Source organism: Mesoplodon bidens, assembly GCF_964165515.1.
Source record: "Mesoplodon bidens genome assembly, chromosome: 15".
Lineage (NCBI taxonomy): Eukaryota > Metazoa > Chordata > Mammalia > Artiodactyla > Ziphiidae > Mesoplodon > Mesoplodon bidens.
The window spans coordinates 14967259-14980138 of record NC_138171.1 but is presented as its reverse complement, the minus strand read 5'-3'; the positions used below and the strand labels follow the sequence as shown (position 1 = coordinate 14980138).

General features: G+C 50.1%; 1 protein-coding gene across 3 annotated transcripts; it reads left to right on the top strand.

Annotated features, from left to right (window-relative positions):
• Nucleotides 1–290: 290 nt before the first annotated feature.
• CD40 (CD40 molecule) lies at nucleotides 291–10737 on the top strand. 3 transcript variants are annotated; one of them, XM_081256175.1, is made up of 9 exons: nucleotides 291–400; nucleotides 3468–3546; nucleotides 3868–3993; nucleotides 4309–4455; nucleotides 4812–4905; nucleotides 7522–7583; nucleotides 9398–9496; nucleotides 9606–9634; nucleotides 10131–10731. In XM_081256175.1, the coding sequence occupies exons 1-9, from the start codon at nucleotides 350–352 to the stop codon at nucleotides 10296–10298; spliced, it is 855 nt and encodes a 284-aa protein (XP_081112301.1). In that variant the 5' UTR covers nucleotides 291–349; the 3' UTR covers nucleotides 10299–10731. The 3 variants fall into 3 exon arrangements, with proteins under 3 accessions (XP_081112301.1, XP_081112302.1, XP_081112303.1); XM_081256176.1 differs by having other exon boundaries at nucleotides 9398–9484; nucleotides 10131–10729; XM_081256177.1 differs by lacking the exon at nucleotides 4309–4455 and having other exon boundaries at nucleotides 10131–10737.
• Nucleotides 10738–12880: the final 2143 nt, after the last annotated feature.

The following is a 12880-nucleotide window of genomic DNA, read 5'->3' as shown; positions in this document are numbered from 1 at the left end:
AAGCGGGCTGCCTCCTAGGCCAATTCAGCTCTGCCTTTGTAGCCCCAGGGGGGGAGGAGTCTCAAGAAGGGCTCTCCTTGGAACCACGCCTCCCGGTTCCCCCACCCCCACTCCCCCGCCCAAGGCGCGTCCCTAAACTCCTTGGGGAATTAGACTACCCGGGACTGTCCTGAGGGAAATCCCAGAGCGGTGACTCGCCTGGAGCTCCGCCCCCGTCAGCGAGGCTGGTCGCGATTTGTCCCCTAAGACCCCGCCCCTTTCCTGGGAGGGTCCATGGGCTGGGACAGTGGAAGTGGAAGAGGCCGGGTCCTGGCGCTTTCTCCTCCCGCCGCCTGGTTCTCACCTCGCCATGGTTCGTCTGCCTCTGCAGTGTCTCCTCTGGGGCTGCTTTTTGACCGCCGTAAGTTGAGTTTCTGTTCCGACGAGAGGCGGGAATTTGAGATTAGAGAGTAGGGAATGGGAAAAGAAGGGACCTTCCAAGCTGATTTTGGGGGGACAGGAGGGTGGGTGGAAGCTGGGTAAGGTACCCCGGGTCCGGGCTGAATGAGGTGGGCTGCCTCTCTCTCCTCCCAGGTTGGGGTCCCAGGTAGCCCTCAGAGGGCGCATAGTGGGGTCGCTGCAGGAAATGTGCCTAGCCAGCGCAGATGGGGTTGGGATTTGGGGAACCTGACGCCTTTATCTGGTCAAAAGACTGGAGTCCAGGTCTGCCTCAGAGGCTGGCCCCAAAGAGATGGTGAGGGGTTTCAGAAGCGGGAAGGGAGGCCAGCCAAGAGAAGGGGCGGGTCTGGCTAGTTTCCCTTCTCTTTCCCATTGTGGACAGACGCCAGCCTCTGTGGGTGGTTATCATCTCCTTGCCAGCTGGGGCTGCCTTCTTCCAGGGCATCTTGTGGGAACGAGGGATGAGTGTAGAGGCCCAGGTGCTTCTTTGAGAAGGCAAGGAGCTTGGAACACTCCCACCACCAGCCGCAAATCCTGGGTGATCCAAGTTAGGAGGAATACCCAAGGCTGTGTCTCTGCCTCCTGAATTTAAGACGACATAGGGGACTCTCAGGGGAGCTGAACAGTTCATGGGACCATGAAAGGGCTAGGAGACCAGCAGGGGTTTCTCTAGGCACGAGAGCGGCTCAGATATGCCCAACCAAGCACATCTCCGGGATTTTCAGAGTTCCACACTTGACGTGCTTTTAGTTTAAGTGTATTTTTGTAGTTCCTCATTCTGGAGGCTGGGAATCCCCCAAGTACACGACACTCTCATCCCAACCCCCCTGGTCTCCCCCTAACTTTCAAGGGCTGTAGTTTCTGGCATGAAGGCAGGGCAGGAGTGACCCATGAAGTGGGGGTTGGCGGCAAGGGAAGAGCTTCCATGGGGAAGCTGCTTTGGTCCCAGAGCTTTCATTTTCACTCTAAGTAATGGCTCTTAAGGAGAAAGGAGGCAGGAAGAGGGCTCTTGGAGGAGGAGTGGAGGAAAAGCCAGGGGAGGTAGGGTGAAGGGTGGTCTTGGTTTCTCAAGAACAAACTCCCAGTTTTAGCTCCAGGTGGAGCCTAGGCTGTGACAACAGTAACTGGGGCTATTTGTTGAGAGCTTCCTGTGGGTCAGGAAGCTTTACATGCACTCTAGGTCTGATTTCTTTCAAACGCCGCATTATACAGGTGAGCAAACTGAGGCTCAGAGAGAGAAAATGTCTTGCCCCAATCCTCATAGCTAGGTGGAACCTGCATATAAATCTACATCTGCCTGATTCCTGAGCCTGCCTCTCAGATGGTGAGAGTCTCCAAGCCTTGGTCCTAAGCTCCTTTGTGTCAGAAGGATCGAAGCTGTGAAGTGGGAACTGGGGATTGACAGATTTACAGAGGAGGAGCTGTATTTCTTGTGTGTTTGAAAATGGCGTAAAGGACTTTCATTGCTCTGGGAGTGTGGTGGGAAAGTCCATAGGCTTGCGGGGAGAACATTCATGGGATAGTGTGTTGTGATATGATGGTAGGAGCAGAAGCCTTTGCTATTTCCTTCCCCATTTGGGGTCAGATACACTTTTGTAAGTAATTTGCCCACCCAGGCTGAATGAGAGCCACCAATTAGGCAGGATCCTGGAAGCCAGCCAGTTAGCCAGCTTGCTAGGCATCCAAGCAGATACTCATATATGTATGATAATTAAAGCTGCCATTCAATGAGCACCTACTATGTTCCAGATACTATGCCAGGCCATGTACATCTATTCTTTCTCATCTTCACAACCCAATCTGTGGGGCAGGTATTATTACTCCCATTTTAGAGATGTAGAAACTGAGGCTAAGAGAGGCAAAATAACTAGTTAAGTGTTACAAAGTCAAGATTGGAGCCTTAAGCTATTTGACCCCTAAAGCTGTGTTCTTTTCACAGGTTGTTCCCAAAGTGTGGGATGATTTTAGGGAGGACAAGGATATAGAATTAACAACATAGATTCACTTTACAGTTCTGTTTAAAATCCTTTTCATTTTTTCAAGAAGGAAGTCGCTGGAGCTAGAATATAGTTAATACCTCTCAAATGCCTGCTAATCCTCCTTTTTAAACAAAAATCAAGAGCAGGCCTGAGGTAGAGGGCTGTCAGCAAGCAAAGCAATCAGCTGGGGTTTGATAACATCGTTTTGTTTCTGTTGAATTTATTTTTAGGGTTGCCTTTTATCTATGAGAAGTGATACTGGTTTTTCTCTCATGGCAATGATGTGAGGTTTACATTGAAAAAAATGTATTTAAATGAACAAGAAGTAATGAATAGCTTGGGTGGTACCTGGATGTAGTGAAAATAGTGTAGATGAGACTCAAGTTGTTGGAGAGAGGGAGTATTGAAACCTGAGTTCTCATTTGGATTCTATCACTGTGTGACCTTGGGCAAGTGACCCAGCTTTTCTGGTCCTCAGTCTCACCATGTGTAAAGTAAAAGAGTTGGATTTTATTCTTCTGGCTTCTCCATCCTTGCATTTCATGAGGGAGGGGTTGGATGATCAGATGATGAGGGGTTGGAGGGAGAAAACATGATGAGGCTTGGAGAGGGGAAGAGGGTGGGGAGCAAAAGTATAGAAGGAAGAGGCCAGGTGCTAAATATAGCCCCAGTCGGGACTAGGACCAGCTGGAGTCAGCCAGCTTCAGGACTCCAGGGGAGATACTGGAGTCCTCATGTGCTTTTGGGTTTTTGGGTAGAGGAAAGACTCAGGAGTCAAGCCAAAAGGAAGATCTGTTTAGTTCAGTGAATATTGTGAGTTTCCAGCGCAATAACTTTGTAAAATACCAGAATGATTCTCTGGGTGCCTTTGTAGTCATACCAGTTGGCAGTTTAGTTAAAAACAAACACAACAAATAATATGCAGGCCCTGTTTTTCTGCTTTGGACTTCCACTTCAGTTCTAACCTCTGTCCTGGCTGATTTGCACCTGTCTGCCAAGGCTATATGGGAGATTTCAAGATCCCTTCAAATTGCCCAATTTTGTTTTTAGGTCCACCCAGAACTACCCACTTCATGCGGAGAAAACCAATACCTAACAAACAGTCGGTGCTGTAATTTGTGCGCACCAGGTGAGATGCTAACCCTTTAGCCCCATAGTGGGACCCCTCTTGGTTTGCTGGCAGATACAGATCCCCTGTGTCAATTATAAACTTGTGTCTTGACCCCTGGCGTTTTCCATCCCTGCCCCAGGATGTTCTGGGGTCCCTCTCTGCCTACCCAGAACTAGGGTTCCTATCTCTTCTATGTCCTTTACCAGACTATGAAAGTTGGAAGAGTCTGAGACTGTCATCTTTGAAACTCCCTCCCTAAAACCCAGCCTCATCAGTTTTCAATTCAGTGTCTGACTCATTGAGTTAGCTGGAGCTACCTCATTTCCTGATGTTTTCCAGGACAGAAATTGGTGAACGACTGCACAGAGGTCACCGACACAGAATGCCTTCCCTGCAGTAAAGGCGAATTCCTAGCCACACGCAACAGAGAGAAATACTGTCACCAGCACAGATACTGCAACCCCAGTGCGTGGGCTGCTGGGGAAGGGGCACTTGGGAGCTGGGCTGATATTCCAGCTCATTCCTGACAGCACAGCCGTTCTGTTTTTTTTGTTTTTTTGTTTTTTTTTTATAGCGAGGGTCTGTTCTGATTGGTTAGAGTCTGGGTTGTCTTGGTTGTTACTTAATTTGATTGCCATCCCTACTTGGAAGAGGGTCTAAGAGAAAAAGAAAAGGAAGTATGAGGATTGGGGCCCCCCAAGCATGGCCAGTAAGGGGTTCTGGGGCCCCCCAAGCATGGCCAGTAAGGGGTTCCCATCCTTCCTGCCCATCCCTGCACAGACCTAGGGCTCCAGATCCAGAGGGAGGGCACCTCAGAAACAGACACCATTTGCACATGTGTTGAAGGCCAACACTGTACCATTCACACCTGCGAAAGTTGTACCCCGCACAGCTTGTGTCTCCCTGGCTTCGGGGTCAAGCAGATCGGTAAGTGGTCTGTCTGGGAATCAGCTCTAGAGGCAGGAGAGATGGGGTGAAGGCCAAAGGAGAGGGGCTGGGCAGGGGGCACTCAGCCCTGGTGGGGAGGGACCAACCTGCATTGATATCTCCACCAGAGCAGGTGGGAAATAGAAACTTTGCCTCCTGCCTCCTGCCACGGGGATCTGCCTTGAGAGGGCAGTGGGAGAAGTCTTCCTGGGGCCTGCCTGCAGCGGGGCAAGGTATATGCTGGGGGAAGAAGTGCTTAAAGCAGGATGCTTTTCCAGTCCTGCCTGCCTGCCAGTTCCCTTGAGAGCCAGACAGGTGGTCCGCTGTGATGATTAACTCCTCCTCCACCCTCCCAGCTACAGGGGTTTCTGATACCATCTGTGAACCCTGCTCGGTCGGCTTCTTCTCCAGTGTGTCATCTGCTTTTGAAAAATGTCACCCTTGGACAAGGTATAAGGACTCATCCCTTGTGTTTCCTGCCCCAAGAGGGGCATGGGACCTGCTTCCATTCTCTCCAGCTACCTGTCCTTGAGCCCCTGCTCCCCATGTCCACACACACTCGTACACCTGTAGAACTTCTAGAGTGACCTCGTGGCCAACTAGACAGACACTTTTCAGCATTTCTTGCCTTCTCTCTCTTGGTGGTAATAGATACCACTGATCTCTGATCTTTGGTGAAGCCCTCCCTTCTTGGGGGCACCGTGACGCCTCTCTTCCATTCCTTGTACCCCTCCTCTGCTTCTCCTTCGTCCTCCTTAACTGGTTTTCTAGGCCTTTATTCTACTCTCCCATCACTTTGCCCGCCTCCCCTGGACCATCTATCTCACCCACACACTTGGCTTCAGCTACCATTGCCCTTGGATGGTTCCCAGTCAACATCTCCTGTTCAGATTTGTCTCCTGGGTCCCAGACTGTCATATCTGACTGCCGAGGGTATACCTCCATGCAGACAACCCCCAGGCACCTGCCTGCTCCCCACACCCACTATGAAAGGCGCAAGCATGCCTCTGGGCACCCGTTCCAGGGTTCCCCTTACCCCCATCCCCGAATCAGTCACCAGGTCCTGTCCATCTGACCTTCCAGATGTTTTGGGACTCCTCCTCCTTTTCACTTATCCGCACCGTCACCGCGTTAGCTTGGGCTTCATCACTGTGGTCTAGATGATGCTTTAGCCTCCTCACCAGCTTCCCTGCCTGTACTCTCTCCCCTTCAGCTAGTTCTCCATCCCTTTGGCGAAGTAAACTTTCCACCATTCATTTTAGATCACGGCTCTCCCTGTTTAAAATGCTTCATGGCTCTCTGTGCCTTTGGGATAAAACCCTGACTCCTGTGCATGGCCTCCGACCTTCTAGCTCCATTTCCTGACCTCTTCCCACATCAGGCTGCTTGCAGTCCTCTCAACACACTGTTCGTTCTCTTGCATCATCCTCTTCTGCCCGGAATACCTTAAACACACGCCTGATTAGCCTTTTACATTTAATTTGAAAAAACGAGTAAGACAGGCGTGAGGACAGAAGGCACAAAAGGGCCTCTAGTGATACGCTTCCCTTTCACCCTCAACCATCCAGCAGCCACTGGACCATGTGTGTCCTTCTAGAGAGTCTATGCACAAACAAATAAATGCACACACATGCAGACATATTTTTCACACAAATAGTAGCATCCCACATATACTTTGTTATTTGTTTACTGTCTGCCTTTCTCCAGTAGATGGTAAACTCCTTAACTATAGAGACTTGACGTTTTTTATTCCACAGATGCATCCCTTATGCCTAGAACAGTGCCTGATGCATAGTAGGTGCTCAATAAATCTTTACTGATAAATGTTCAACGAGAAAGGGAGGCTCCTTTATGTCATAGAACCAGAGCACTGTGTTCCAAACTCACTCAGCTTAGAAGGTGTGGAAGTGTGACCCTCATCTGAGCCTCAGTGTCCTCATTCAGAAAATAGGAATGACCTTCATTTTACAAGGTTTGAGGAAAAGACATGTAACGTGCTTCGAAAACCCTTAAGCACTCTTCTTGTGTATGTGCTTTCTTCGAAGCTTCTCTCTCTTTTTCCAGCTTTAGATGTTTTTTCCTTTGCAATGTCCTTCTCTGTCCATCCCTTTCCATTCCTCCTGGGACCACTTTGGCCCAGTCTTCGTCATCTCATGTTTGGACTCTGTCAGTGGCCTCCTGGCTGGCCATTTTTCTGTCATTTCTCCTCCTGGGAGCTCTCTGGCCAACTAAGCCCTCTCACAATTTAAGTCATCTGGTTGGATGCTGACATGACCCACTAGGTGAATCCAGTTGAAACCTTCATGGCTGATTATCAGTGATCTGGTTCTAAAGACCCAATTTTCCAGAGTTTCCTTATACCATCTGGTTCGTCACCCACCTAATCCCTCATACCATGTTGTCCTGCTTAAAGAGAATATACTGATGCTCTAAATTTTACATCCCTCAAGGGCCCACTCAGCTCTGACTTCCCCAGGGAAGTCTTTCTGGATGACCCTCAAACCAGAGATTCTCAGCTGAGCAGTTTTCTCCCCCAGGGGACATTTGACAATATCTGGAGACATTTTGGTTGTCACAACTGGGGAGGAGAAGGCTACTAGCATCTCGTGGGGAGAGGCCAGGGAAGCTGCTAAACATCCTACAATGTACAGGACAGGTCCCAGCACAGAAGAAGGATTATGTGGCCCCCAAATGTCAGTAGTGCCGAGCTTGAGAAGCCCCCATCATCCCTCCATTCCAGCCATTGTGGATTCTGTCTCCTCTTCTCTGAACAATCCCCTGTTCACGTGAGCCTGTATCACAAAGCTTGGCCCTCATCAGAGACTGTCCTTACTCCTTCAAGATATACCATCATCTTTCCTCTGCATGCACGAGTTCCGTAAGAACAGCGTCTGTGTCATCCCCATAATAACCAGCCCAGGAGGGTGCACATAATATGTGCTCAGTGAACCTGGACTTGTTGGTTGTTGGCTGTCTCCCTCTGGGGTTGGAAATTGCATGGTTGGGGAAACTTAATGTCTCTTTCTTTGTGTGTGTGTGTGTGTGTGTACACGTGTCTGTACACAGCTGCGAGAGCAAAGGCCTGGTGGAACAACATGCAGGGACTAACAAGACAAATGTTGTCTGTGGTGAGTCCTGGAGAACGGGCCCCGGCAGCAGGCTAGGAAGGTGGGGAGCTGAGGGGAAGACCGGGGCATCTGGAAGCACCAGTGGGGAAAGAGGGAGGGGAGGTAAAGCAAGAGGAGGAGCAGTTTGGAATTGTGGCAACCAGCTCTGCCACTTATCTGTGGAGCCTGGGCAAGTTGCTCCCCCCGCACCCCAAGCCTCAGTTTCTTCATCTGTGAAATGGGATACTACCACCTCCCTTGATAGGGTGGTGTAAGTACCTGGCATGGGTTCTGGCACTTTGGAGGTGCTCCCTCAGTGCTATTCTGCTACCCTGCACGTTGAGGACCAGCATGGTGTGACTCTGTTTCCTCTCAGGGCTGTAGGTTTTTTTTTTGGCTGCACCATGCGGCTTGCAGGATCTTAATTCCCTGACCAGGGATCAAACCCAGGCCACAGCAGTGAAAGCCCAGAATCCTAACCTATAGGCCACCAGGGAACTCCCTCAGGGCCTCAGATTTGATTTTAGAATGAGGAGGTTGGCATACAGCACAGGTCACAGACTCACATAACTACAGGGATTAGGCAGGATCATGTTAATGAGTAAAAAGAGTCAGGGGTAAGAAAAATACACTCTTTTCTTTTTCTTAAAATTCACTTTCCTCTTGGCAGGGCCGGGACTAGAGTGAGGAGAGGGAGGCACTTGCCTTGGGCACAGTATTTAAGGGAGTGCCAGAAAAATGCCGTAATCAAGATAACTATTTGACGCAATATAAAAAAAATCAAAATTAATGCAAAAAATCCATAACGAACAGAACAGCAACATTTTAAATAAAGACAGGATCCAACCCTGTATTTGTACAACCTTGTCTCACTTGCCTCACCCTAATCCCATCCCTGGTTCCAATAAAACTTTATTTAAAAAAACAGGCAGCTGGCCTGTGGGCCAGACTTTGCTGATATGATTTTTTAAAACATGACATTAAAATATGACTTATCTTGCTTACTGAGTTTTTTAAGAAAATATTTATGTATTTATTTGGCTGCACTGGATCCTGTGTTATGGCACACAGGATCTTTAGTTGCAGCATCTGGGACCTTTAGTTATGGCATGTGGGGTCTTTTAGTTGCGGCATGTAGGTTGGCATGCAGGCTCTTAGTTGTGGCATGTGGGATCTTAGTTCCCTGACCAGGGATGGAACTCAGGCCCCCTGCATTGGGAGTGCAGAGTCTTAACCACTGGACCACCAGGGAAGTCCCAATTATTGAGTTTTTTTGGTGTCCCCTTAAATTTTGTCCTGAGGCAGTGCTTCACTTGCCTTACCCTAGTCCTTACCCTGTCTCTTGGTCTTTTTTTCATTTTCCCATTTAGAATAGAGACTTAGGCACAAGAAATACTTTCCCTTCTCTTCCATTCTTCTATAACAAAGTCAATGTTACAGACATAAATGATGCTGGGCCTTGGTATTGAGCAAAGAGTAGGGAGGGGTGGGAGTGTAGTGAGCCGGTAGAGACAACTATCACCACTCAGTTCTGGCCAATGGGTGCCATGTGGGCTGCTGGCCCACTAGGGCTGGATCTTCCAAATTTGCAAGAGAAATCAGATATCCAGATTTTAAATATACAATCTCCCAATTTAAAAATGTTGGCAAATATTACAAAAAAGAAAAAAAAATGTGCCAGTCACACTAAAGACATCTGCTGGCCACATTTTACCAGGGGCCACCACCTGTTTGAAACTTCTGATATGGATGAGTTTAGACATTGAAGTCCAGCAAGGTGCAGCAGCTTTGGGAAGGGCGGTGGGGAGCCGTCACTGAAGTCTTGATCTCTCCAGGTTTCCAGAATCGGATGAGAGCCCTGGTGGTGATCCCCATCACGATGGTGATCCTGTTCACTGTCCTGTTGGTATCTACCTGTATCAGTGAGTCCCCAGGTGGGGAGGTGATGGGGGAAGAGGCAGCAGAAGGTGCAGTTGACGGGTCACCTGTTTCCTGATCTGGCCTCAGTGACTCCCCATCCTATATGTTTTTCTCTCTCTCTAGGAAAGATGGCCAAGAAGCAGGAGACTAAGGTAGGTCACCCTGGGGAACCGGCTCAGTTTTGTCAGACTGGAAAGAAAGACTGATTCTTTGTTGCCTATATGGCAGAAAAATTGATTCAAGGTCTGTTCCCTCGCCCCCTCCCCTGTGCTCCAGGGCTCTTCCCCGTCTCTCCCTCAGCCCCAGCCTTTTTCATCTCCTGAGCTCGCCTTCCCACAGAGCTGCCCCAGCACCACTGGCAAAGTCTACATTTGCTCTTCTTTCCTGGCATTGGATATGCGGGGGAACCGCATCTTTGGGGCCTTGGTGTGGGATCCATGGGTGGGTGATGGAGGGACATTTCCTTAACCCCACTGGCTCCTACGGCGAAAGCTTCTTGACACCCTCGGTGTGGCCAGCAGGGGGCAGGACGCACCCATGGAATGAGCACTGACCTTCTGTTTGGGAAAGGGGGAAGGGGTGAGGAGTGGAATCGCTTCTAAGGAAGGGCTCAGATGCTAGGGGTAACCCCAAGCCTTGTCTCCCCAGGCCCTGCACCCTAAGGCTGAAAGGCAGGATCCTGTGGAGACGATTGATCCAGAGGATTTTCTCGGCCCCCACTCCACCCCTCCAGTGCAGGAGACCTTACACTGGTGTCAGCCGGTCGCCCAGGAGGATGGCAAAGAGAGCCGCATCTCCGTGCAGGAGCGAGAGTGAGGCTGTGTGTGCCCAGGAGCGTGGTGGCACCGGCATGTGGGCACGTGGCTGGAGAGCCTAGGGCTGCTGCTGGTGAGGGCAACAGCCCCCCTCTGCCTGCACCCCTGCAGTCTAGAAACAGTTCACCTCGGGGAGCCTTTCACCCCAGCCCTGGAGCCCATTCAATCTCCCAACTTGATTTCAAAGATGGTTACAAAACTTTGGGGAGGCCATACAATGGTATCCACCAAACCTTCCAACCCAGCGGTTCGGTACCGACAGATGTAACGCGGTGGCTTCTGTGAGCCCAGGAGGCATATGCATGGATACACATCACAGCACTGTTTGTGACAGTGAGCAACTGGAAGCTGCTTAACTGTCCATCAACAGGGGACTGGCTAAATAAAACTAATATATTTATGCAACAGGATCTTGAAAACACTGTCATGGGGGAAAAAACAAAAGCAGGTTGTAGAATGGTGGGCATGGAAACTTTTTTTAAAGCAAGTAACCCAAAACAATATATCTTCTACAGATATGTGTATAAACATAGTATATGTTATATATGTCGGTATGACGGGGGGGTTCTGGAAGGACACACAGAACATGCACAGCTCAAAGAATTGCAATGTCTTGGTTGGGGAAGAAGGGTCCGGGGGAGGGTTGGTTAAAGAAAGATTTAACTCTCCCATAATGCTTCGGTTTTTTCCCCAAAAGGAGAGTGAATTCACAGACGGCTTATATAATTAAAAAGTCATCAAACATGTAAAAAGAAAAAAGGGGGCGGACATGCTGGGTGACATGAGCTGCTTCACATGCTGTCAGGCTCACGGAATGAGGGCACTTTCTGAGGATAAATAAGGACGTCCCCCAGGCTGCTGACCTTCTAAGGTGGTTTCCACAGGCACTCACGTTTGGCATCATGTTTGCAAAGGGATTTCCCCATTTGATTCACATTCACAACAGTAGCCTTCCGGGCAGGCGGGGCCAGCATCCCTCCTTTCCTCCCTCCCTCTTTAACAGAGGTGGAAATGGAGGCCCAGAGAGGTGAAGTAATTTATCTATGGTCACACAGCCGTTCCGAGTGGTGCCCCTCAGAGCTCCCCACTCCTAGTCCTACGCTGCTTCTCCCAGCCCCACCTGCTCTCTGGAGCCCGCATCTGTAGCCCCTTCCCAGGGAGCTCCTGGGCTTCTATCTCCTTTTGACCCCCCAACTGCTACAGGAGCTGCTGCTTCTCGGTCAGATGGTGCCCCCTTCCCCCTAAGCAGTATCTTAGGATAAAAATAAACCGTCCTGTTCTCTTTTCCTGCTGTGCCAACTGAGGGGGAGCCTAGCCAGGAGGAGCAGCAGATGGAGTGGGAACAGAGGGGAGGGCAGGGGAGGGGAGAGGGGAAGGTTGTAGGGCAAGAAGGGGAAGGAAGAGGATTGCAAAGCCCCAGCACAGAGGTTCCTGGTGAGGATGAGGCCAGCCTGCTTTACCCCAGGGATCTCACTCCAACCCCGCCTTCGTGAGAAGCTGCTTTGGATTTCCCAACATGTCCTACCGCCTGGAGGGTGAGCGTGGAGAGGGCTTGCCCCAGTGGAGGCGGTGAGGGCAGCTGAGAACCAAGGGAGGGGCACCCGGCTTGGCAGGCTTCCCAGAAGAGAACCATTTGGATGCACCAGGACGAGACGTCTGCTTTAGAAAGCAGAGCAAAGTGGTGGTGGTGTGGAGTGGGGGGAGGGGAGCTCTGGGACCTCACCTTTATCCCCTACCTAGAGTCTAAAATGCTAGTGTTACTTCTGTACGTGACAGTATGGTGGAAAGAGACAAAAGACCCATCTCTGCCACCTATTATCTGTGTGGCTTTGGATAGGTCACTTTCACCTTTTAGCGTCTCAGTTTTCTCATCTGGCAAATGGAGACAATACAACGGGCAGACGCTATGGGTGCTTCCTTCGTCCTCTCCTAGGTCCTTCGTTCTCAATCTTGAGCATGTATCAGAACCACCTATAAGACTTGTTAAAAGACAGATTGCTGGCCCCCACCTCCAGGGTTTCTGATTCAGTAGGTCTGGGATGGAGTCCAAGACTGTGCATTTCTACAAGTTTCCCAGGTGATGCTGCTGGTCCAGGGATCACACTTTGAGAACGACCACCCTTGGCATTCACATTTCTTGATAAGCAGTCGCTTTCCGATTGCAAGCACTTGGGATTGCTTACCTCGGGGCTTTCCTTGGTTTTATGTTATTTATTTATTTGGTTGCGTTGGGTCTTACTTGCGGCAGGCGGGCTCCTTAGTTGCAGCTTGCTGGCTCCTTAGTCGTGGCATGCGAACTCCCAGTTGTGGCATGCACGTGGGATCCAGTTCCCGGACCAGGGATCGAACCCGGGCCCCCTGCATTGGGAGCGTGGAGTCCTAACCACTGTGCCACAAGGGAAGTCCCTCCTTGGTTTTAAAAACATGCTTGGTGCAGGTGTAGGGCAGGTAAGATGTACCTGGGAGAGCTAATGCCCCAAATGCTCTCAACCAAATAGGAGTGAAAGTTGGAGGATACATGACCCGGCTTCCTTGCCCTTGGGAGGGACAAATCTGAGGTGTGTTCTATACTGTCTCCTAGGT

Excerpts from the sequence above, each read along its gene's own strand:
- CD40 (XM_081256175.1), top strand. The coding sequence starts at position 350 with ATGGTTCGTCTGCCTCTGCAGTGTCTCCTCTGGGGCTGCTTTTTGACC. Across the intron at positions 3,547-3,867 it reads CTGTAATTTGTGCGCACCAG|GACAGAAATTGGTGAACGAC; the intron begins GTGAGATGCTAA and ends GATGTTTTCCAG. Across the intron at positions 7,584-9,397 it reads CAAGACAAATGTTGTCTGTG|GTTTCCAGAATCGGATGAGA; the intron begins GTGAGTCCTGGA and ends TGATCTCTCCAG.